Source organism: Pholcus phalangioides, unplaced genomic scaffold (genome assembly GCF_987345545.1).
Source record: "Pholcus phalangioides strain wild (caught in Gottingen) unplaced genomic scaffold, Ppha-v1.0 ptg000007l_1, whole genome shotgun sequence".
NCBI lineage: Eukaryota > Metazoa > Arthropoda > Arachnida > Araneae > Pholcidae > Pholcus > Pholcus phalangioides.
Genome location: NW_028301600.1, coordinates 54,468,753 through 54,496,198, shown reverse-complemented (window position 1 = coordinate 54,496,198; position 27,446 = coordinate 54,468,753). Strand labels below are relative to the sequence as shown.

Sequence of the window (27,446 nt, the reverse complement as noted above, 5' to 3'; positions counted from 1 at the left end):
TTTGTCTCATCTTAAAGCTACTCTAAATCGGGTTCGATATTTGCTCTCCAAAAAGGAACAGAAGTCTGCTACTTTTTATAGTCCTGTACAATTGGAAAAAGCTGAAACTATTAAGGGAGTGAAATAAATTATCTAGGAAATGTTTTTTTTACCAAAATCTCAAATGGAAGTCTCAAGCTGTGACAATAAGTAACAAACTAAAATACATCAATACCAGAATTTATTGTTTGAAAAATATTATATATATATATATATATATATATCCCCTGAGTTCCTTCGTACTATTCATTTTTTACACGGATTTTACCAATCATACAATATTACATATCGATATGGTGATTATGATTCGAATATAAATATAATTAGAAACACTGAGAAAAATAGTAAATAACATATTTGAAAAAAATGATAGAATCTAAGACTGTTATATGATTTGATGATTGGTACGTTGTCGCCCACAGTATATGTGTATATAGATATGTATACATTTTATTTTGTGTGCCCTGGATGTATTGTTATAATCCCTTTGGCAATCCCGTGGGTGAATAATATATATTTGTATTGTTATTTATTTGTTACTGTGCTTGTTCAGTAATAACATGTGTTTGTGTTTGTGTAAATCAATTTCAATTTCAAAAATTTTCAAATGAAAAATCCAATAATGACTTTCAGAGGAATGATAATAAAAAAACGTAAAATCTCTTCCGTGAAACTAAATTGGGAATTGGTGTCATTAAAGAATTTTATGAATATTATGTGGAACATTTTTGTGTAATTCATTTTGCGTGAAAAAAGTGTTCAGATTTTTTCACGCAAAGTAGGTAATATGTAATTTATTAATTTCATGTAGTCAATTTGACTGTCATAGTATGATCTCGTTAAAAATCAGGCAAGACTTTTTTCAAAATTCCAGATGGAGTTTGTTCATTGTCCATAATAACAGAAATTATTCAGTCTTATCAAAAATTACATCATTAGAGATAAGCTGTAGGGAGAGAGAGATGTTACATTTTTTCCTTAAAAAGTGTAAATATATGCTAAGAACAATATTTTTCACTAGAAGGGGGAATTAATTTATTTAGTAAGGCACTTACAATTACGAGAGTAACCTTTTTTCGTAGTCTTTAAAAATTAAAAAAATAATCTCGAGCACGTTTCCAGCGCTTGAAGTTTGATTCCGCTAAGAGCATACGTCCTTTATCACTAATAAACTTAATTTTTGACATTCAGAATTTTGGTACTATAAATGGTTTTTTTAATTTCGATTCCTCAATTGTTAGTTGTTGAGTTTTATTATGTCACGTATTCTCAAGTACATTCATTAAAATGAAAAAGTGATCTTTCCATATGGGGGGGTTTTTATTTAGTAGTAGTATAACCTTTTTGAAGAAATCCTAATTGGAATATGTTAATTTTTTTTCCATACATTTAAACTTTTATATTTTCCCCTGTTTTCAGGTGTGAAAAGTCTCGACAGAAATGAAAGTCTCGATTGGTCTTATGAAGACAATTACAGTAGTTACGGTGACAGTGGAAGGTTAGATTTATGATATCGGCTTCTTATCTATAAATAGTTTTATTTATCCGAATGGATCCATGCTCATTACATAAATATTTAAATTTATACGAGTAGAGAGATGAATATGATTCATTTTGCCTGTTTCAGAAATTTGAATGTCAACATACGTCACAAAGCATCATCGGCAACAGGTAAAGTATTTAATTGCTTTCAAAACAGAAATTGTTATCTACTACATTGCTATTTATAATGATAATTAATTAATCTGTTTTCTAGTGCGTCACACCATGTACTCCTGATACATCCTACCAGGATTAGAAATCAAAAATGTAAAATAAGTTCCTTCTATGATAAAAGATCATGGTTATTTACAGTGAACAAGAAAGAAGAGTGAGGCTACGATCTGCGGCCTTAGCATAGAAGAGTGGGCTAATAGCGCTCCAGTCCGGGGCTTAGGATGAATATCCCATTATTATTTTTTGTTATTTTACTCAACAAATTCAATTTAAAATAGGGAATTGTGACTGGATGGCATAGGAAAGATCGGGACGTAGATACTTGGACAACCTAGTGGAGCCTACGGTCACCCTGAACTTGGGGATTTGCAATAGCCACTAAAAGCACTCGTGGTGGGACCCGAACGTTGAGTATTTGCTAGATGGTGCTATATATATTTCACCTCTGGATCAACTTTATCGATTCTCACAAGACAAAAGTGATTAATGTCTCTGGTACCGAATAGCTTATGTATTTGGGCACCCAATTCCAGCATTTTAATTTTACAATTGGAATGTTCTATCACCGCCTGATCGTTCGTTCATTATTTTACAACGGCCCGTGTGTGTGGAAATCAGAAAGAGTTTGAAAATTCTCACAGACCTTAAATGCTTTTTTACTATTGTTGATGATTGCTAGTCCATTCACCGTATAACAAGAGGTATACGGAAGCATATAGCAAACACTATTTTTTATATTCTTGGTTTGTACGTTTGTGAATGAAATCTTGAATCAGCTGAAATCTCTATCTAATAAGTGGAGTTTTCATCAAATCCAGAATGCTCATCTATTGATGGAGGCTCTGTCGTATGACTTCCATTTTCATCAAGCAGACAAACTTTATGTGATATGTGACTTATCGCGTGATTGCTTTCTGATCTCATTAATTTTTCCCCATCCCAAGTGACAGATGTAATGTTGTGATTTTATTTTGTACAAAACATTAAAATTTCCATCACCGTGATTGGATAATTTGTCCCGATACCTATGAACAAAAACTTCTATTCTCCAGATGGAAGCAATTTTGTAGAATGTAACATTACTGGCTTTACGATTGGTGAATTGTCACTACTATTTTCTTTTTCTGTTTCTTTTTTATGAATGAATAACTCATTCTGTCTTAACAGAAGAGCAAAATTTTCTGACCTAGCTCTGTCCCTCACCAAGTGGTGACGGTGGTTAATTGTAAAAAGACGATGACACCGAAAATGTGTGTGGACCCACTTTCAGACTCCTTATTTGATATATTAAAATATATTTATGCCTTGAAAGTTTTCGACGTTATACACGCATATATTACAGTTTTAGTTATAATTCCAGTAATTTCAGAACGAACAGTAATTTTGATTATTTTTGCACGAATATAGATTGCACTCACTGTAAGAAGTTTTCGGTCGAAGACGTGTTTCCAGGTTTCAAAATATTTTTTGACTCGTTTCTGTATCCTTGTATTTCTTACACGACAATAGACATTTCTTAATATTCCAGTTTTTCAAATACCGCAATTTCCCACGTTTCATCAGCATATGCGGATTTCGATAGGGGAGAGCGGGGTAATGCCAAACACTTAAGAAAAATCTCTAATTACTCAATTATATGTAGTATTCCATTAACAAATTTACTGTAGGTACCCTGTTTCGTTACCTACCAAAAAAACACAAAACATTTGACTTAATGGGTCAAGTTTTCTTAATTATTTTTTTTTTGTAAACCTTACAATGTTTGGAATTGCTCCGGGGATCGGGGCATTACGAACGGTCTCAGGGGCAACATCGAACGGGGTCAGCTAAGTAAGGAATGTAGGATAAATTACGTAGTTTTCTATGAAGTTTATTAATTTAATTACTTAAAATAATATCAACTGTAGAATCAACTATTCCTGTGAAAATATACAACTAAGGTAAACATAAAGCTAGTAATTATCTTTAATCGATATGAATATTATTGTAAAAATTTAAGTAACGTTTGTATAAATGTTCTTAAAAAATTGCAAAAAACACATCACAACAGCAGAGTTGAAACTGACTTAATCTAACGCTGCCTACAAAAATCACTAATAAAATTTTCTAGTTTTTACACTACTGCACCGCGTACGTCCACCCAGAACACAAACGACAAATTTTATTTTGAGCCTCATTTATTTTTCTACCTAAAACCACTGAATGTTGGTGTCTTGAAACAGGTTTTACCACTTCTAAGTTAGGAGTGGCAGAAATTTGTTAAATGACATCATTCCAGAAGCAGATGGTGTAGAAATTTCCATATTCAATAGAATCGATCCACCAACTTCAGGTTTTTTGATTGAGTGTATTTACACTATAAACTAGTGTTAAATAGTATTTAGTATAAACTAGTATTAAGAAGGCGTAATATAAGTAATCCATATTTCAGAGATAATAAAACAGTAATATTTATTTATTCACAGAAGTTTTCCCATATAACGGACCATTAAGGACAATACTGAACACCAGCGGGGTGATTCTGAACACTTTATTTGGAATTTCCCCAAAGGACACCTCGTGGCAATTTATCAATCTAACACCAAAATATCCACAGTAACCAGCCTTTCTTTCTACTTTGTAAATCGCTAAAGAAACATAGAATCTGATGATACCAGGCTCACTACTCTGAAAGCGAACGCATTATTTTTACCTCTTATCTCCAAATGAGCACCAATTTACTAACAAAAAGTTCCGAAAAAACTGATTTTCACACACCATTCACAATAACACAGCTAGAAAGACGCCCGCCCGCTCAATGAGTTTACGCGGACGCCACCAGACTGTGTAACACTAATCAGACCTCTCCAGATTCAAATATTGACCTAGAACAACGGTGTTTGGTATAACCCCACTCCCCCCTACTTTATTATAGAAAACATGTCATCCTATAATCCGCATCCGCATCCAAATTTTAATCAACAATAATGAAATCTTGAGAAATCAAGAACTATCGATTCTTATACTTGCATCTGTAACGAAAATTATTTTTTGCGAATCATTTTGAATATTTATTTTCATGCCAACTTCTAAGACAAAAAAAGCTTCAGATAATACATGCAATAGTCTATAATTTACACATTAATGAAACATCCATTCAGATGTTTTTGACATATGTTCCGCGAATCATAAGCAGGAATATTCGGTATTTTTTGAGCATCTAAGTTAATCCAAGATTATATGTGCGAAAGTAAGGCAGATGGCCCTTAGTAAAATAAAGAGTATTAATGACTTCGTACACTGAAAAGTTATGAAAAGTTTTTATGTTTTTTTGTTTTTTAACAAGGAAAATTTCCCTCATTTTTCTGAAAAGGGTCATTAATTTTGTGGGAAATGAAATAATATCTAGTTAGGAAACAGATACTTTTCCGTATTATATACCGAGGGGCACTCGGAAAAAAAAGTCATCTGGTCTCCGCCGGGACCCGAACTGAGGCCCTCTTGCAAACCGGGAAAACATGCTACCATCTACATCACTAGAGACACGACCCTGCCTTCCTTATTTCACTCACTGCGACATAAAGAGCTGAAGTAGAGACATTAGTAGCTTCTCTTAACTTCAGCAAGTGGTTCCCCAGGTGGAACGGTAGAGATAGAGATAGACGGCTTTTTCTCAGCCAAATATATCAAAGAAACAAATATTTTCTGGATTTTATGCCAGGTGAACTCAGAAAGAAAAGCCACTGATCTCCGCCGTCCGTTACTATCTGAAAATATCTGTTTATTTGATATATTAAGCTGAGAAATATCCATCTATCTATATTAACCCATTAAAGATGACTTTATTCTTAGAAAGACAAAAAACGCTGAGTTTTACCACTCCCACCATTTATTGGCAAAGAAAAAATTAAAATGTCGAATGGAAAATTTTCTTATCAACCGGCGTCAATGGATTAATAGCTAATAAACTTATCACAAAAGAAATTAAATGTCAAATTTATGGTCTCATTAATTTGTATTTTGTGAAGGGTCCATCTTTCAGATCCAGAATTTTGTGAAGGGTCCATTTTCCAGATCTGGAATTCGTGAGGGGTCCACATTTTAAATCCGGAAGTTTGTGAAGGTCCGTTTTTCAAATGCGGAATTTTGTGACAAGTCCGTTTCTCAGATCCGGAGTTTTGTGGAAGGTCTAGAAAACAAAGTTTGGCTGAACAGACTCCTGCTAACAAGCTAATGTAGTAGAATCTGGTCTTAGATATTTTGTAAAACACTAAATATTACCGTGACTTTTTGTGCGGAACTAAAATAACATAATGCATTCAGTATGCGTTTTATAGATCCATCAATTTCCTATGAAATGAATTTTTTATATAGTCTTCTCATTTACTCTTTGGTTAATATTTCCTTTCGTATTAACAGGATATATCCGTTCAGGCTGCAGCTGGGCGCAAACCGGTTAGACAAGGCATATTTAGACAAGCTTAGTCATTCTTGTTCACGTTGATTTGTATGGCGCAACGTTTCAATTTGTATATGACTAACCGGTGTACGTTGCGCCATACAAATCAACGAGAAAAACAATGCCTAAGCTTGTCTAAAGCTGTCTTGCTTTGTCGAAGTGGTGCTCGCTCAGCTTATTGAACCAGCTTAATATCTTCATGATGAATAGATATGAATAGTCATTTCTTTGCTTCTAATTGAAAGGTCTAAGAGGTGTCGATGAAATTATTTCGTATATCCGATGAGATGAACTTTTTCTAAATTAGTTTAAGAATCGCAGTTCATTAGAAAAAAAAACAAAAAACAAAGCCACACACACACAAAGACCATCCTCACATTTTATTTTCGATTATTTTGTGCAGATAATTTATAAATTTCCCATCAAATTTCAGATGTTAGTAGAGATGTTGACTATCATCAATCGCCATCTGGAAGGAGAAGGTTGCCAATGACTCCGGTGAGTTCAGACAAATGTATACTTATACTTTAATAGTTTCCATGTCCCCACTAAATCCTTGCAAATGAAATAGAAATCGCCATATCGACGCAGCTTTTTTGTGAACGTCGAAAAAATGAATCACAATTTATATTTAATGATTAAATTTTGTACCGACGATAAAAATACGTTACGTGTCCTGATATTATCAAAAATATTTATGTAAGCTATTGGAAAGTTAACACATATATTCAATGCTTTGGCCTGTATAATACGATGAAGAAATATCTACAGTGAATACTCGCTACAACGACACTAAATACAACGATATTCTACACTGAAGTACCAAAAGTCATGGGAGACCTCTCTTAATATTGATGCACTTCACCGGGTAAAAGGAGGTCCCACACGATATTAAGAGGGATCCCATGACTTTTGACACTTCAGTGTATATGTGGTGTCGTGGTAGTAGTAAGTAGACATTACAATGCAGCTGATTGCAAAGCGTACACACATCTAACTTATTATTTCAATAATAATCAATATTGTGGATTGATCTCAAACTGATTTTTAAGGAGTCAAATGATTATTTTATTTTGAGGATAAAACACGATTTTAAAAAAAAACTTTATAGCTAACCATAAAATCATAAAGCAAAATGCACTTTATTACGTGACAGAAAACACAAGTTTATCACTCGGGAATTCGAAACTTCTATCATTGTGATAGAACGTGATGATGGACGTGGGAAGCATTAGAAAAAATAAACCAAAGCAACTATTCGATCGATATTTTCTCCGCCATCTGCGCTTTTTTTTCTATGTATGTGATCATTGTATTCTTACACGGTTCTTTATTCTCGATGATAATGGAAATGTCTTTTTCTTGTCGAAAATGGTTTCAAAAGTTCTCTATGTTCAAGATCATTAGCATTCAATGTCATTGATTGTTTTCATCTTTATTTCGATGGAAATTGAAATATTTGAAATAGAACTAATTTATTTTGGAATAAAAAATTAAATTACTTCCCTTTATGAAAAAATTAATAAATAATTGCATTTTTGTTTCTTGAAATAGCCACTGCAACTAATTTATTTTTAAAGACAAAATTTCAGTTATTCTCAAGTTTAATTGAATCGGTGAGAAGAAGAACGGTAAAAACGTCCAAATTCCATCTTTTTTAGTTTTTGTATAATTTTTTTCTGAATCGGGTCGATAAATGTAGATTTAAACATTGAGTGTAAGAGCAGTACTATATTAGCCTCCCTTCGTTGGTTCCAAGCATGTTTTAAATTTGAATCAGTGAAACAACAGTACAGAAAAGAAAAGTTAAATTTGATTATCTCGAATTGATAATTTCAGACTAAACTCATGCTCAAAAGTTAAGCAACAAACTGATAATTCTCCATTGTAAAGGTATGATGATCTGGACAGAAATTGCTATTGGCGTTCTCATCGACCTCCGTGACTTCATTAGAGGTTCAGAGACGGTAGTGAACTGTCGAGATGACATTCTTGCACCATATGCTAGCACCATTTCTTTCTGTCACGGGACTTAATGCCATGTTCATGGACTATAATACAAGTCAACACAGTTTGTGTTGTAGAGCATTACGTTCACAGTCTGAAACGCTCACTCGTATGTAATAGCCACCCACTTCTTTTGAATTGAACCCAATAAAGAATATATTAGACATCCATGGAACACATTCAACTTCTCTCCATGACCCTTCTCAAAGCCTTGGCGAGCTGCGAACACGTCTTTCGCTTAAATGGTCGCTGATACCACAAAACGCCATTGATAATCTCATTATTGATATGAATCGACGTTGTCGAGGCGTTGCATCCTCCATAGGTGGTCATATCTCGTATTGGCCGACTAATAATTGAACATTTTGGGGCTCAATGTATGATTTCTTTTTTAAGTCAGTTATTCGATTTTGGATTTTCTATTTTCTTTGTAATTTCACCAGAGTGTCCTTCGCTTCACCCTAGGGTCTGGATAAACTCCAACAAAGAAGAATCAAAACATTTGCTTTTATAAGCATTTATTTTTGATTTTGTTGCTTAACTTCTGCTCATCAGTGTAGCACTGATCTTCTTCTCGCCTATTCAATTATATAAAGCTGAACAACATTCTCTATTCTTCTAACTGTTCCATTATCTTTAAACTTTTCATATACCTTTAAATTGTTTTGGGTTTTCCAAATTTTAGGCAAGATTTATTACAAACAATTGAGATGTGTGTTTATATTTAAAAGTAGTTTTGGCATTTTTATTTAAATATCTCGAGACTGAAAAGGAAGCAAAAAAGTTATATAAAATCTCCAAAATATTTTCTCAAATTTTTCGGAGAAAAAGTAAACAATATATTTTATTTTTGTTATTTGTTTTAGAAGAACTTCTTGAGTGCAAAGACAAGTAACTCTCCAGCGTATACCGTAAGACAAACCGTACTAGATGCGCGACTTTAAACAAATGATTCACTTTTCAGCTGCGCGTTTCTCCGATGATAGTTTCACAAAAATTCTCAAACGCTTCGTCTCCTTAGACTCGAATGTCTTCTTTTAAAGAAAAAAAAGGCAAAGAAAAGACCGAAAATAGAATTCTTTGAAAAAGAGGTAGACAATCGTTAAATCCGAGTTTTATTGCTTTTTTCCCCCTCTTTCCTTCTTTACAATTCTGCTTCAAAATGGATAGTTTGCCACACGCTGAAAATACACACGTATAAATTTTATTCTTTTTACTTGTCATTTCCTTTTTATATCTTTGGCTTTTTCTTTTTGCAAGACGTTTTTTAAACCTTTCTGTGAAAAAAGAAAAGGCCTTAGCTGCGAAAGGCTTTTCTCCTTCTTTAGAAACGAAACTTTCCAACCAATAAACACAAAGGTTGTAGAAATATCTTTAGTATTTATGCTAAGTAAAAAAGAACCTTGAAAAGTCTGACAAGAATTCTTGCAAACAGGATAAGCTTCTTTTAAGCTTAGTGCGAATAAAACTTCTGCTCCAATTGGAGAGAGTTTCTTAAAATTTCATGAAATAAATTTGTTTTAATGTGAGAAAACAATGTTTAAAAAATTCTTATGTATACATTTATTTAACGAACTTAAATTTTAATTGCTGTAATATTACCGGAAAATGTTGGGAAAAAAATTCCAACAAAATCTGGTTATAAGTAGGTGGTAGATTTTCTTAATTAATTTTTTTTTTAGGATCAGGCTTATCATGGGGAAATTGGAATACGTATTCATTATGAAACCAAGTGCAGCGAACTAGTAGTAACGATAGCTGCAGCAAAAAACTTACGTAAACAAAATCCGCAGTCTACCACTGGTCCAAGAGCCTTTACCAAACTGAAACTGACACCTTATCCGTACGTATATATGTTGCTTTAAAATTCTTGATATGTAAATCAGTATATCACTATACTCAAAAATTTAAGTAGTGTAAAATTCAAATATTCTTTTATTTAGCTATATACAACATAATTAACGTGATGGATAACAAAAATGTATTAAGCGAAAACTTAATACATTTAAATATGAAATACTTAATTTTAATACTAAAAAATGATAATGTTGATTAGAGAAACCTTCGTAAATAGACTTAACTATTTTCATACAATTATCTTACCTACAAAAAAATAAGAATAATAAATTTATTCTTATGGAGTTCACTCCTTAGGAACAGGAGTGTCATTGTTATAGTGGTCAAACATTTTGTTACAGATTGATACAAATTTATAATTTGCAAGAAATTAATAGATCTATTGCAGTCGAACTTGGTTAATTCGAAGTTCAAAAGGACAGCAAAAAAAGTTCGAATTATCCAATTTATGCATATAAAATAACTAGACTTTTACAAAATCTCTTAATAATTATATAAAAATGTATTGAATGCTATCATTACTATTCCAGTTTTTTCGTAAAATTAGCAGCAATTAGTGTTTGTATAAAACGTAAACGATGACGAATAGTATTTCACTTGTAAATTTGTCATTTCCATATTTCTTTTCTTCTGCATACTCTTAAAAATTGTATTAAAAGTTTGTTCAGGTTATCTATTTATTTATTTACACATCTCAACAGGCTGAGCCTAATTACAGAGATGGGAAACACACGAACATAAGAATACAAAAATACAAGTAATGAAAATTAATAGAAAAGCAAATAATAATAATAATTCATCGAATTTACACGTTAAAAATAAAATCATCAACAAACTTAAAATACAAAAATATATACGTGCAACGGAAACACACATTGAGAATTCAGTATGAGAAAGACATAAGAAAACAAGAAAATATATACAAATTCATATAGCACCTAGTAGAACATGGAATCCTTGTGAAAAATATCTGGGAATTCACCCGTATTATAATTTTTGCATGATAGCAAAATTGGTGAAGCATTTAAAATGCTCGTGCGTGCACGAGGTAAATAAAAACCATTTCAGGAACTATGAACCTGTCGCTCGCGAGATGGCACGGAGATATTAATTAGGCTTGTCAGATAATACGAAGGTTTCTTAACAACTGGCTGTTGCGAAGATATATTTTGGATAGAGAGAAAATTCAACTGCCCCTGCGGGGAATCGAACCCACGTCCTTTCACTTTCCGGGTGAACGCCCTAGACCACTATACTACAGAGGCACCGAATCTCTCAATCTTTCCTTGGAGCTCGTGTACACTGACTATTATCGTCAGATAATAGTCATCGATTCTGCCGTGAAGAACTTTGTGAAGGAATGATAGATTTCGCTTTGTACGTCTGCTATCGAGAGATGTCATCTTGAAAAAAGAGAGAAGATCCGAAGTAGGCGCATCTGGGACGTACATACCAAAAGTCTTCCGAAATAATGACCTCAAAAACTTTTTCTGTACACGTTCAATACGTACGCTCATCACTGCAGGAATATGGCCCCATATCACTGAGCCATACTCAAGTGAGGGTAAGACATATGCGAAATACAGTCGTACCATCGCTGGAACTGAGGTGAATGGCCCAGACGACCTTACGAGAAAGCCAAGTGACTTGTTGGACTTTGACAAGACACTCTCCACGTGAGCGCTGAAGTTCAAATCACTCTTGAAAATTACACCTAAATCCATTACCATGCTCTTTCTTTCTATAGCTGCTGTATCTACGGTGTAATCGTAAAGCAATGGATGTAATTTTCGCGTGAATGAAACGACACTGCACTTTGAAACATTCAGACCGAGATTGTTGTCACGACACCAATCATTCAGATGCAATATATCATTTTGAAAAGAAAAGCAGTCTTCTATGGATTGAATTGATCGATGAAACTTTAGGTCATCAGCGAACATGAGGCAACGGCTATTTTGAAGATATAACGGTAACTCATTTACAAAGGTGAGAAAAAGTAACGAACCAAGATTGGACCACTGAGAAACACCAGACGTGCTTGCATATGGTTTAGAAAGATGTCCTGATGGCAGCCTAACGATGTTTGTTCTGTCACTCAAATAGAAAGCGAAGCAAACTACAGATTCATTTGACAAACAAAGTTGCGAGCGTAATTTCGTCGAGAGTACATGATGATTTACTCGATCGGAAGCCTTTTCAAAATCTGTGTATATGGTGTCGATCTGTTCCCCATTGTCAAGAGCAACCGACAGATCATGGGTGAAGTTCGCAAGGTTGGTTACAGTTGAGCGTTTGCGAACAAAACCGTGCTGAAACGGACTCAATGAAGGCGCATTGTATCAGCGTATGCCCTCGTGGCGGGACGCTTAATGTTTTTGCTTATCAAAGGTTGCGCAAAGGGTATTTTAGGTTGATTTAAAGAATGAGATTTTCGAGCTTCAACAGTCGCACTTTTTTTTTAACATGTCCATAGATTCTGCAAGTAATAAGGTCCTCTGCGATTTTATTTTCTACTTTTTAACCGCATCCATAACTCAACCACAATTTTCTTTTATAGAGTTGAACAAGCGTATGAATCTTGTTTGGACACGTTGAAAAATGTTTCTAAGCTACGTTGATATTCCAAAATAAATGAATAATGATGCTAGAAAGGCACGGATCTCTAAAATTCTCACCAGATAAGTGACTAAGATCACAGCACTACATATTTTAACAATTCCGTCTGTAGGGAAGTTGATTACCACACACACACACACACACACTCACACACTTCCGTGTTTCCTGAGTAGTAGTATATGCATCTGCCATTGACAGGTGCTAATTAAGTCATCCAAGATCCGGCAAAACTCCAGCAGTCTACGGAAAGACGAAAGCCAGCGTGTAGAACTTGGAATTAAATCATTGCATCTTGATTGGAGCCGCAACAAAAAAAAATTTGTTCACTGTAATTTTTTTTTAATATTGACTGCATGGCATATTATGGAAAAGATCAGTAAACAACGAAATAAAGAAAAAGATGGCGGAATATTAAGAGAAATTGCTGGGAAGTCTGAGAAAAGAGACATTCCACATGTGAAATATCTGAACCAAACTTCAAATTATCCAAAACATTAGACAAAAAATTCGAATAAAATAGGTAATTTCAACATTCAATTGAATAATTAACACAGGAGAAAATCTTAATATTCGAATTATCCAAAAATTTCGAATTAACCACGTTTGAATTACCTAAGTTCCGCTGTATTTTTTTTAGATTCAATGACTAGGAATATATTTTAAATGAAAAAACTAAATTTTAATGATGTTTGAAAAAAACTCTCAAGAGAGTTTGATATTTATGAACACCTCCGTCTTCCGAATATATAAGAACTAGGTGAGAATTTCGAAGATTTTACACTTAAAGCATAGTGAATTTCAAGCAAACAATATTTTACCTAGAAGAAGTGCAAAAAAACTGGTGTTTGATAAGAGTAGAACTTTCCAGACATTCCAATAAAACTTCAAGATCAAAAGAAAGAAGAACGTTTAACTTTGCTTATTTCAAACATTTTAGTCTGTTTACATTTTTCCGTTGCAGTTACTGACATTTATTTCTATTTTTTTTTTTTCGCAGGGGCTTCCGACCAATGGAAACACATATTGCAGAAGCCACCGTAAATCCAGAATGGAATAAATTGTGCGTTTTTCCGGGTATTGCTATGGACGATGTACGTCATATCCAATTTAAATACCAATTCATATTCTTTATATTTTCTCTTCATATATATGTATGGATTTTCATTATTCAGTAAAAAACGATAAAAACAATAAATAAATTACTTTTTAACCTCGGAACTGTGAAATATGTTTCGAAAAAAAAGCATGAAAAATGAAAGTATTTTTCCCCGTTTAATTCCGTGCATTATACAGTCAAATCTCGATAAGTCGAATGTGCTGCGGATAATTATATATATATCGTATTAGTAAAACATTTGAAACTACTGAAGATGCAGAAATTTAATTGTAGAATGAAAATATTTAGAAATAAACTAGACGCGTACATTCTCTGATACACACGTCACTCTCCGCTATCCATACGAAGGTTTTTTGACAGCTGGCTGATGCGAAGATATATTTTGGAAAGAGAGAAAATTCAACTGCCTTGTGGGGAATCGAACGCCCTAGACCACTAGACTACAGAGGCAACGAATATCTGAATCTTTCCTTGGAGCAAAAAACTTTCGCATGGATAGCGGAGAGTGACATCATCCTCGAATAAGTCGCCATCTGGTGGCATTGTCAGCAATTGTAAGGTTTGGCCTGAGTTAGGTCCGACCGTCCATGCACGGTCCCGTTCAGTGCACACGTGCTGCAAGGAAAGATTGAGGTATTCGCTGCCTATGTAGTCTAGGGGTGTAGAGCGTTCACCTGGAAAGTGAAAGGACGGGGGTTCGACTCTCCGCAGGGGCAGTTGAATTTCTTCTCTTTCCAAAATATATATTCGCATCAGCCAGCTGTTAAAAAACTTTCGTATAGACGTGCACATACTATATTATGGGAACGGGCGCATATATGGCATATTCGTACAAATGAAACTAACTATGACTAAACTGTACACAAGATTATTATTTTCTGTCAAAAAATGCAGTGGATTTTGAATCTCTGTTTTTCGTCCTTCTTTCCTGAGAAAGTTATTCATTTTTTCGCAAGCAGATAAATGAATCTGATAAATTTTATTGCTAAAGCTGAACTTCTGTAGCTAAACTCTAATTTGTATTGCTAAATTCCTAATTCTATCGCTAAATGTTAAAAATTCAACTGTTGAATGCTAAATTCTATTGATAAATGCTAAATTCTATTGATAAATGCTAAATTCCTAATTCTATCGCTAAATGTTAAAAATTCAACTGTTGAATGCTAAATTCTATTGATAAATGCTAAATTCTATTGATAAATGCTAAATTCTATTGATAAATGCTAAATTCTATTGATAAATGCTAAATTCTATTGATAAATGCTAAATTTTATTGATAAATTTGATAAATACTATTTCTTTTATATCTCTCGTTTCCGAAAACTTGGACTTAAATGAAGAAAACTTCGAGTTATAAGGGAAAATTTTGATATTGAAATGCGAAAAAAGTTCACGGGCTGAGTGAAAACTTCAACTTGAACAGATATTTCTGTCATCAGAGTTAGACTTACCGTGAATTAACTGCATAAATAAAAAAGGTAAAAAAACTCAATTTGGCCTTTAAGGTGAAAAGAAAAACCAATTTTTCTCGTCACAAAAAAAAACTCTGATCAAAAACGTATTTTCAGTTGATAATTATGGTTATATTAACGTATTTTCAGTTCACAGGTAAGGGGTTAAATGAATTAGAAAAATTGTCATGTCATTTTTGTCTTATAAAATGCTAAAATAATGCAAAAATCTATAATGTATTTTGTAACATAGTGTAACATTTTTTTTTGTAAACTTATTTTGATAGTTAACGCTGTATAAATAGATTCCAGTACCTCCGTTGAATGTGTGAATTGGTTATAAATCTGCGTTTCTTTCCTTAAAGCTTTACGAAAAGATTTTAGAGTTGACAGTTTTTGATGCAGAACAGGGCATTGACAAGAAAGTGCTTTTGGGAAGTGTTACTATTTCGTTGAGAAATGCGGATTTTAAGGATTCTTTGCATTGGTTTCCACTCAGTCACAAAGGTACATCACTTTTTTCACATCCTCACAAAGCGTCTTCGACTGGAATGTTGGTTTCAACTCCGGCCCATGATATTGCCAGAAGAATTCTAAGTCGAGGAGCTCAGAGAGAAATGCTGCAATCCCAATCTTTAACAGGTAACATTGAGATAATACTTATCCTGTCTCTACAATACATTTCTCCAACAACTATTCACCAAACATTTGAATAGAGAAGAAATAAAATAAATATTGTTTGAGCAAAAGGCTTTTGAAAGGCATAGCAACGTAATATAAAAATATAACGCTGAAACACTTTTATGTGTAAATTTTGCAAATACATACTTACATGGGTACTTAAAATACCATCGACGCCACTTATTGAAATAACGGATACTGTTATCATCCGAGTATTGTTATCACTTTTCCAAAGAACGGAACAGACCAATATCATAACATGGGGGAAAAACTCCGTTATAACAAGTACGGCTTATAACGAGAATCTCGCTATTACGACTAAATCACAAGTGATTGTCAAAGAGCTAATGTTAAAGTTACAAAAAATATCCGCTCATAGTGAGTTATTTATGAATAAAAATCAGAATACCGTCTCTATAACGACAACGAATATTCTCGAAAAGTATGTTTTCCTTTAATTTTCTTCAATAATTATTCATAAAATGTACTAGAAGAAAAAGTGGCTTTTCTTTTTCAAAATATTCATTCTATTCATAGGTGTTTATTAACGGGGAATATCAGTTTTTCCCCATAAATAAGAAGACCACATGTCGTATCTTATCTTCTTATTATCTATATAGGAGGTTGGAAAATGAACTGCATAACTTTTATCTGTAGCTATATTGGTTGGGCAGATGGAGCACTACCTCTGGTTTTGACATCAATGTTATTTTCTTTGATAAATCATCCCCCCCTCTCTTTTCTTAGAATCTTCCAAAACTGGTGCAAAAAAATTAAAATTCGTTTATAATGATATCTCTGTTATAACGGCAATTTTTCCTCTAATTGTAAACTGCCATTATAACGGACTTTTACTGCATATTGCAAATTTTTTTTTGCAAACATATTCTTGAAAATTAGCTGTCTCATTTGGTTATACTCAATGAAATAGGTTTAAAATTTGCAAATGTTTTCAATAAAGGTAATCCACTTAATCCACTAAAGCTCTCTCATTTTATCAGATGATGGTCCTGTAGAATGCTATGATACAGATGATGATCAAGGACTTGTGAAGAGCACATCTATGGACTCAACTTGTATGAAGGAAATCTTTTTGTTTACATAAGCATGCTGACTTTTTTATTTACTCCAGCACTATATCGTCCCCTTCATGCCAGAAGCATGATTGTACAAAAAAAAAAAAGGCAGGAACGAATGAAAAACAAGTGTGCCTTGGAAAAAATAAGAACCTGGGACATCTTCGAATGTTTACCCATGCTACTCTATGGAAGTTATTTTCCTAAAATGTTTAGCAACATGTGTTTGAATAGGGATGCTCATTCGCGTTTCAGACAAAACCTAGATAGAAAAATAAGATATTCAAGCAGCTAATAAAAGGAAAGTGAAAATTTGCACGTGCTCCTAGCATAGGCTAAGTGGGACGATATGGAATTAATATGCAACAGAAGGATGATATTTCCTCTTTTTATTAAATGAGCAAATTTATAATGCATGAATTTTTTCCCCCTTGAATACATACAATCATACAATCTTTAAAATTTCCAATTCAAAACCGTATTTATTTTCAATTGATATAGTACTGAAAAATTTTCCGCATATTTCCAATTTATATTTGAAAAAAAAAATTGTGTGCGTGTGTGTGTTAGCCCGGATCGATAAGATACTCGCCTAAAGTACCAAAGGATGTTTAGATGTGTTGAAAGTTCGATACGCTCGGTTCGTCCATGTCAGAAACTTTCCTTTCCTCATGCAGAGGTACAACAGAAATAGCGACACCACAGAAAGATATTTTTACCGCAGGGAGTCCCACACCGAGGGGTCAGCACACCAACCTCTGTCAAAGCAAAACAAGCAAAATGTCGAACTCTGCCGTTCGGAATCGGCAATAAATTGTAGATCCGGGTCTAATTGGCCCTCGTTTGCTGAAAATGACCGTGGTATGACAAAAATGATCAAACGATCATTTAAAAAAATAAGATAAATTATATTGTGAGAATAAAATCATTGTCATCGGTCATTAAAAGTTTATGATAAAATATTGATTGCACTGTAATATTGATTGTACTATTGGACAATTTCATAACCTGGACGTGGGCTAATTTCCCGCCGAGGGTGATTCAATATTTTCACATCGTCTCCTACCCAAAATTCTGCATACTTTCTTTTCAACCAGCGGTAATAATTCGACAATGGATAAATAATTACAAACGTTATGGAGTTTAGAAATTTATTATATATTAATAATATCCTATTTTTCTCTTATTTTATTCTTACAGTACTTCATCCTGATGATGCTTGGGTACAAGATAACCCAAGTGATGTTAGCAGCACTTCAGCAAACGCATCACCTCGAGTATATGCACGTGGTGCTGTTGAAGGAAGAATCATAGAGGAAGCGTATCCCTTGGCAAATCAAGATAGTCTTCCCGGTGAATGGATGTTTTTAATTTATTCATATACAGGGGTTGGACAAAATAATGTGAACACCTGTACAAAAAAAAACACTCGGGGAACCTGTCGTATACGCCCGCCCTCTAGTGTGAAAGAGTTCCACTCATTGGGCGATAATGTGCACACATCAGTCTAGTCGTAGCAGTGATAGCGTTTGGATGTGATGTATATTGGGGCGCTAAAACTTCGTTATGGCTGACCTCACAGAATTCGTAAGAGGCATGATTGTTGGAGCCCATCTTGCCGGGGCCACAGTAATGAAAACGGCCACCCTTGTTGGTGTCGGGAGAAGTACTGTGTGTGTGGCCAGAAAGCACATGATAACAGCATGCCAGATAACATCTGAGATGAACACACATCTACAGGAAGGTTTATCGACAAAACCTATCCACCGTGAACTGCATGCAGCAAGCATACAAGGTAGAGCGACTATTCCAAAATCATTGGTGACACCATGCAATGCCTTAAAACGACGAACATGGTGTCACGAACATAAGAAATGGACACAACAACAATGGGAGAATGTCATCTGGTCAGACGAATCGTCGTGCACATTATTCCAGACTAACGGACGTGCTTACGTTTGGAGACGCCAGCACAAGCCTATGACGTTGATTGTCTCTTTCCTACTGTTAAGCATGGAGGGGGGGATTAGTGATGCTTTTTTTTTTTTTTTTAACCGAGCACAACTCAGGTCTATCGCCATAGGCAATTTTCTACCTAGTGAGTTGTGCCGGAAGTGTAATTGTGTGTACCCAACAGTCTGAGTGCGTATCTAGTGTTGTGTATGATTTTTCAGTGCTGCCATCTATATCTCAGAAGTGAAGTGAGTGATGTGGATTAGTGATGCTGTGGGGCGCGATGTTGCAGCGTGGTCTTGGCCCACTTGTTGTCCTGGATGGGCGGGTTAATGCAGCGGTTTATGTCAGTATTCTGGCCGACCATCTTCATCCAATGGTGCAATATTTGTTTCATGATTCTCGACTTGTGTTCCAAGAAGATAATTTGCCCGTTCACACTGATGGAATTATCGGAGACTCACTTGATGAACACCATGATGAACTGCAACACCTCGTGTGGCCCGCTCGGTCCCCTTATCTTAATATAATTGAACCTTTGTGGGGTATTTTGCAGGCCAAAATGTGCAGTAGGTTTCCACCTCCAAAGACACGTTCTAAATTAGTGACCTTTTTGCAGGAGGAGTGGTTACGTATCCATGTGACTGTTGTACATGACTTGTCCATCCCACGACGGATACAAGCTGTAAGTAATGAAAAAGGAGGGCCAACAGCCTATTAATAAAGATTTTGTCTCATTTCACAGGGGCCATATTATTTTGTCCAACCCCTGTGTGTGTGTGTGTGTGTGTGTGTGTGTGTGTGTGTGTGTGTGTGTGTGTGTGTAAATACATTTACGCACTTACTAACTTGAAACAACAGAACAACAAAACACAGTAGCAGAGATAAACTAAAAAAGTGGGTACATCGCGCGCGCGGATATAAAGGATATCTCAGCTTAATTGTATGAATGCAATTATTTTTCCAATACACAACATGATCTACCGCTACATGTCAAAAGTCTAACGAGGTGGAAGCTAATAAAAATTAAAACTTTTTCAGTAATTTTTTAAAACACCAAATATCGTACATATACAGGGTGAAAACTCAAGTCCGTTTCACTTCAAATCACTGTAAACCGTTGGCTATAGAAATATACTTTCAATTAGACAAAGTATTTGAATAACATGATCATTTTAAGAGGCGCGTCATTTATTTTATTGGGGGCTGTATATACAAATACAAGTATAAAAACCACAACAAGCAAAATGCCCAGCGAGGTGGGTGGAAAAAGTCACCGTAAAAAATATGGATGTCAAAATAACTAAAATATAGCAACCCAAAACGAGAGCAATTATGACGAAAAAATGAAGAAAAAAAATACACTAAAATAAAACTAATACAAACAAATAATTACGGCACAATAAAATACACTGCCCATAAAAAATTATAGTTGCCTTATCTGAGTATGGAGAGACCCTCGATTCATCTCATTGTAAACATCGTATTTCTTTTTAAACGTGTGAATTGTGGTAGAATTCACAATTCCGGGGGGTAAACTATTCTATTTATTCACAGCCCTGTTAGAGAAAAATTCTCTGTGACATCATAACCAGAAATTGTTCTTTACTAATCGATACAGGGATTCTCTTGTCGAAACACTCGATTGACGGTGTGTTAATATTTTGTAACGTGTCAGTACACTCTGGCACGTGACGATGATCATGAAGTGCCGGAAATTGAGTTTGTCCAAAGAGAGAAAAAACTTTTTTTTCTTATTCATCAGTCAGCACCCGTGCTGTCAACTATTTGGCTTTGACTTAATCGTAGGCTCCGCAGTATTCCCCCACCAGTGACATCAGTCACGATTGATATCGATCGGAGAATCGAACTTTCCTCCCACTACGAGTTGTAGTTTTGGTGATCGTCGTATCACTGGTTGAGGGTTTTTGGTACTAACACAGCTTCTCTTGCAGCCAAAATGCTGGCGTCAGTCGATCTATGGACACCGTTTCATGTTAGCCTTTTATTAGAAGCACGAAGTATATGGGCGTCCGTGCATCACTTGAAACGGGTCATCATAGGTGCACTGGAGTGGAGCTTCACTACATCTCTGAGTATAAACGCTTGAGTCGATATCTGTTGTACCGGATGAATGAAGATATTCAGTTTATTGTGATTAGCAGTAGGAACGGGAGCAATATTGCTCATTGTGTTCACTTGCGGCTGCGAAAGTTAGTGGATACGCGGGTTGTTCGGTACCCGGAACCTAGAACTCCGCGTGCAACCGCAGTGTGGTACCATAGAGCAGTTCTGCGCATGTGGCCTTGAGTTCGATTCGATAGGTTGAACGAAGATCAAGAAGAACTACTGGTAAGACATCCGCGCCCACATTGGTCGGTGAGTTGGCACTTCAGAGCTGCCTTTAGTGGCCGATGGATGTTTTCGACTAGGTCGTTGCCTTGAGGATGAACTGATGTCATTCAAAGTTTTTGTATCCCTAGCAGCAGTGCCAATTCTTGAATAACTGTGCTTCGAGCTGTCGACCTCTATCGGTGGTGATTCTATTAGGTGCACCGAAGCGGGAAACCAAACTTGATACGAAAGAATTTGCCCCGGTTTCCGTCCAGATATCTGCGACAAGTACCATTTCCGGCTAGTGTGTAAATCTGTAAATTATCGTGATCATTACGTATCGGTTGCTCTGGCTTGGTGGAAGTGGTACGATGATATCGATATGTATGTGCTCAAACCTTGCATTCGGCAGCAAGATTGTTCCGGAGTCGCTGACTGTGTGACGCTGTAGTTTCGTCTGTTGACATGGCATGCATGATGTCACCCATGTTTTACAGCCTTTCTTGACTAACGGCCAGACGAAGCGTTCAGTGATGAGTCGTTGTATCGCTTTCATTTCTGGATGCGAAAGTCCGTGGGTTACCTTGAAGCCTTGTAGTCAAAAATCCTTTGGTATATAGGGTCTGACTCTTCCGTCAAAAATCTCGCATGAAAGTTCCAGGTAGGAGAAGCTTCTGAAGTTTCAATGAGGAGTTCGTTTGAACTCGTGCAATTCTAAATCGGTCGTCGATCGCTTCGTAATCGATTCGGCTTGAAAGTTCGATACTACTTATTCGGAAAGAGCGTCAGCGGCCTGATTGCCAAAACCGTTTACGTAACGAATGTCAGTCGTCTGAATTAGAATGCATGAGTGGCGTTTCCTTAGCTAACTGCTGCTTGGTTTCTGCGAACGCCTGTCGATCTTTTTCTGTCCAAGGTATGTTCTTTTTTTCATTTTTGTTAGAGCCTTTAAGAGAAGCACTTAATCTGGTTTGTTTGTGAGCAGCATGTCAAAAGAATCTTCGATAGAAATTTAAAAGTCCTAAAAATTGTTTCAGATCTGATGGTCTCGCCAATGGGTAGTCCAGTATAACTTGTACTTTTTCGGGTAGAGGGTCTATGCCGGCTGCTGAAACCTTATGGCCGAGGAACAAGAGTTCCGTAACCCCGAACTCGCACTTGGATACATTGAGCTTTATACCATATTGGCTTAGCTGTTGAAAAAATTTGCCCAAGATGGGATACATGCAAATCTTCATCGACTGAAAAACGAGTATGTCATTCAGGTAAGCGAAACAGTTTGAAACATCACGGAGAATTTCATTGATGAAACATTGAAAGGACTAGGCAGCGTTGCACAGAACGAAATTCAGGAACGGAAACGCGAACAGTCCAAAAGGAGTGATGATAGCGGTTTTTGGAATGTCCGGTTCGTTGAGTGAAATAGCGTGGTATGCTCGTAAGATGTTTAATTATTATTATTATTATTAAATTTTTTATAATAATGTGATCTTCACATATTCCCAAGAGATCAATATGATCTGTCCAGGGAATTTGTTCGTGTTAGTAGACACCCATGCCCGAACCGGGATTCGAACCCAGACCTGCACAGTCAGAGGAGAGGAAAAGATTTTCATACCGTGGAGAGCATGTGAAAAGTCCTGATGATGAGGTATCGGATAACGGTTAGGGACAGTTTGCACATTCAGTCGTCGATAATCTCCGACAGGACGAATTGCATCATTAGCTTTCAGCACAACGTGTAAAGGGGAGGCCCAAGAGCTTTTTGAAGGCTTGCAGATGCCCTGCTCTACCATACATTCAAATTCTTTTAACTGCATCAAACACCTGCGGATTCAGCCTGCTGGGCCGGCTGTGAAGGGGTAGGGGCAGTGATCTGAATGTAATGGACGGTGCTGTATTTGACGGAGCGAAAAGTTGTAGATGGATTTATTAGCTGTGGGAACTCCCTCAAAATTTAATGGTAGCGAGTGGCGTCGTTAACAACTCAAACAGTAGACTGGGAAACAGCTTGAGATACGCCAGAGATGCTGAGGTTGGTGATAGAGTCAACCAGACGTTTCTTTTTGAGATTTACCAAACTTCCGAACTGTCGAAGAAAATCGGCACCAATTATAGGAACGGCTACTTGTGCAACGATTATGTTCCACTTGAAGCATCTCCTGAGCCCAATGTCTAAGTTAATGAGTTCGGCATCGTACGTTTTAATTCTAGATTGATTTGCAGCATACAGTTGGAGCGGATCGGAATTGCAATTTTCTGAGTTGTGACCTACCAGAACGCATGATACGTCACTGCCGGTATCGATCAAATATCGACGATTCGCGGTTCTGTTGTAAATGTGTAACCTTTGACTTATGGATAGAGGTAAACTACCACCCACTGCTACTTGTTTCTTGACTTCGAGAAAATGCAAGAATCTCCGCATTTTCGAGCTAAATGTCCGAAACGGAAATGGTATATCAATGTCCGTCGCTCGGCTCCGGTGCAAACTTTTTATGCGGCTGTTGCGATATATTTTAGCCTCTAAAAAATGAACGCTGGTCACGAAAGGTTGATCGTGAGCATCGAAATTTTAGCTGATTAACCTGCTCTGCCAATTTGGAAATCTATTGTTTTCAAGTCCGTTATGAAAGGCGAGATCGCGGCAACAGAATTTGAAGATTCGTTATCGGTTGCGAGAGAATACGTCGCTTGTGGCTCTACGAAAACTTCATGGATTTTACCTGCCAGCGTGGCAAGTTACGCCAACTTCTAGTTAGAGGCGGAAAGAGGATAGATTGAATGGTCGTAGGCAGTCGCTGGAGTCATAGGTAATTCTAAATGTCATCGTCGATTTTGTCCTGTGCAAACTTTCGCATTTGGCGGAGCAAACGCAATGGTTTGTTATCGCTGTAGGCCCCCCAAAAATTTGCGTATGCGTGTAGCCCCGGAATCAGCAAATTCTGAGATCAACCTTCGTTTTAATGTCTCGTATTTATTCGTTTCTGGAGATTGGGAAACGAAATCAGAAACGTGAGATAAAGTATCTGTATCGATTGAGACGATGAGTACAGCATATTTAGTTTTATCTCCCGTGATACCCGATAAAAGGAAGGACGCCTCGACTTGGGAAAAAAGTCGTTCTGACTCCAGAAAGGTGGCATTTTTAGACCTACATGGTTAACTTGAGCAGTCCCCCCGGCGTTAATGACAGACATATTGTTGATAGTGAAAGTACAATACGATAAAATACACATAAAGTCGTAATAAAATTATACATGCGAGTAACTGAATTTTATGTATAACGAAGGAAATTTACAGTGTCTATATATAAGGTACTGACGGCTCTCCTGAAAAGCACAAAATTGGGATTTACGTGACTATCGATGTCTTGAGAAGCGAAAGTGCTCACCCCATAGGATTGTCGTAAACATCCAAGCTGTGAGTGTAAATCCTTGGACACGAATGATATCGGCGTACATTATGAGTTCGCACGTGAATTGTTTTCACTAATTATCCGGAAGTCCTGGATTCGACGTTGTTTCCATTGTCTATGTTGCGTGCTCGAGTCCGGGTCACCACTGTAACGCATCAGTACACTGTGGCACGTGGCGATGATCATGAAGGGCCGAAAATTGGGTCTATCCTGAAAGAGAGGAAAAAACTTTTCCTTTTTTCTTGTTCATTGGCCAGCACCCGTGTTGCCATCTGTTCAGCTTTGACTTAGTCGTAGACTCCGCAATTTTCTGGTCCATCCTATCCTTCCGTTGAAAATTTTTAAAAACTTTAATCATATATCTATCCCCCGACACCTACGTTCTTCCAATGTAAACATATTCAGAAAAAATCAAATCTCTCTTCATAGTTCAATAAAGATAAAATGTACCGAGATACAAAATTTAATTTTTTTATACAATTCCCCCCCCCCCTCCGGTCCTCTATTTTTTAATGAAAAAGTTGTTGCCTTGTCTCTCATGAGGCAAAAAAAAATTCAATATTCCCAGAGATATCTGTGCAATATTCGCTGAGATATTTTAATTCAAAACCACTGAAAATGAGGGAAAGAACCAAATAAACTCACGGTCAAGCTTATTCTACGCTTCATATGTTGCTTTTATTGGGCTCAGCAGAAACAGAGCAACAACTTTCTAATTGGAAGTTGAGAACGAGGGAGACGGTATAAGAAATTAAATTTCGTATCTCATTACATGTACGATTACTAGTAAAATAAATGACACATCTAAGGTGAGCTCGTATTTAAATACCTGTTCTAATTGGAAGTTATAAGCGGATATACACTTGAAAGTCCTGGGGGAGGCACCATGATGGTTTCTAGGGGAGGGGGCATGACAATGATGTCAATTTATATATGCCATATACATTACTTTAATCTACTCCTCCGCCTTTGACGCTGCCGCCCTCTCTCCGCCCCTTCGTATCTCCGCCGATGTTATGTTTCTAAAGCAAACAGTTTACGAGTCATTTGAGGTGAAACGAACTCAAGTTTTCATGTTGTATGTATGTTTTAAATTTCATTGTACACATGCTGGATTTATACTCATCGATTCGAGAGAAATAGAAATTTATGCAATTAACAAATGATGTGGCTAATGCATTTTTTGTACGCCCTGTATGTATACTCAGTCGATTCTGACATAATAAGTGATAGAAGTTCGTGAAGCATGTACTTGTAAGTATTACGAAAATGCATACAAGAAATCGGGAAAGAGTGGCACCGAATTCATGTACTATAAAAGAGATGAGAGAGAAAGACTATCCACCCACTCAAATTAAAAATTATGAAATAAATTTTCCATCCATATAACTTGGTCTTAAAAACGTTTCAGAAGATATAATACATTATCTGACGCTTAATTCTACAGCACTTAACAAAATTAAATACTGAAATCTCTTATTTCCCATCAGAATAAAAAAAAAACAAAACAAACAAACAACGATATCGTTAAAAGAGATTGATCATCTCCAAGAGACAAAAAGAGCGATAATAAAAATTCTGAAAGCAGAAAACAAAGTTTTCATCTCTTGAAAAGGCGATTCCCAATGACGAGTAAATTTCTGAAGTGCTCCCCAAGGATAAATGAAATTGGGCCCGACATTTTTATTGTAAAAGCCAAACAAAGAAACACTTTCGTGTAAATCACAAATTAAAAAAAAATGTAGAATTGTTATAGACACATTCTGTAAATTGTTTTTGCAGAAAATTGTTAAAATTGCATTTACTTTTCAACTACTGTAATAAATTATATATTCTACTGTATACTAATCGCTATTTGATGTGTTCAACTATAGCAAATTTTTCTTCATCAAAAACATAAATTATGTAATTTGATGGTAAATATTCTGTCAAAAAAAAATATTCTTCCAAAAATGTTCATAATTTTTGGCAAAAATGTTTTCTATTCAATATCAATAGAACTAACTGTACATCCACGTGGAATAGGGGAAAGTGGGGTGTTAATGGGACAAGACCAAATTTCAGAATTGTTTTCTTTTTCAAATTTTTGCTTTACATCTGAATGAAAACAATCAAGATGCTGTCATTAGTCACAAAAAGTAAACCATTCCCAATTATTAGAGGGAAGATTTTAGATTATTAAAAGGAAAGACGCGCGCGCGAAAATTAGTTTTTCACCCTGTAAAGTACATTCAATTCCTTTACATTGGTAAAGATACTGCTGATTGGTATATTTAAATATTGCACTTTTCATAAATCTCGGTTAAATTTTCTTGTGATAAAAAGATGCTGTGTTGAGATTTCAAAAATATAAACTTTCAGCCCTTGGGGTCTACTGGGACAAGCATTTAAGATTAGTGTCTAACAAAGTGTATTCACTCAAACAAGAAGAAGCAAAACTTGAATATTCAGTAGTGGCATCAAAGCTATACCATAGCTTAACAACAACTGAAACTAGAACGCTTCCATTTCATTATACTTTAGCTTCAGGCATAAAAATTCCTGAAAAATTATTCTAAAATAATGACTAAGATTATTAATTATTCTAAAATAAGACCCCGATCTCGGGGTCTAATGAAACAAAAGAATAAATGTATAAAATTGGTCATCACTGCAAAAGCAACTGAAATACTTTGTTTTGAATATTTTTTTATCATGCAACACAAATGCGTATGTTTATCAAAAACAAAAGAAATTGTTT

At 35.7% G+C, this 27,446-nt stretch overlaps 1 protein-coding gene across 3 annotated transcripts in view; it reads left to right on the top strand.

The window, feature by feature from the left end:
* Positions 1 to 27,446, top strand: part of LOC149085501 (uncharacterized) — a 72,605-nt gene that overhangs the window by 21,872 nt on the left and 23,287 nt on the right. For all 3 annotated transcript variants that reach the window (XM_089233546.1, XM_089233545.1, XM_089233547.1), the window contains 8 exons: positions 1,459 to 1,537; positions 1,667 to 1,710; positions 6,627 to 6,691; positions 9,883 to 10,043; positions 13,674 to 13,767; positions 15,610 to 15,886; positions 16,927 to 17,001; positions 18,202 to 18,354. In XM_089233546.1, the coding sequence (XP_089089672.1) occupies positions 1,459 to 1,537; positions 1,667 to 1,710; positions 6,627 to 6,691; positions 9,883 to 10,043; positions 13,674 to 13,767; positions 15,610 to 15,886; positions 16,927 to 17,001; positions 18,202 to 18,354 (948 nt within the window). The remainder of the gene's footprint in view (positions 1 to 1,458; positions 1,538 to 1,666; positions 1,711 to 6,626; positions 6,692 to 9,882; positions 10,044 to 13,673; positions 13,768 to 15,609; positions 15,887 to 16,926; positions 17,002 to 18,201; positions 18,355 to 27,446) is intronic.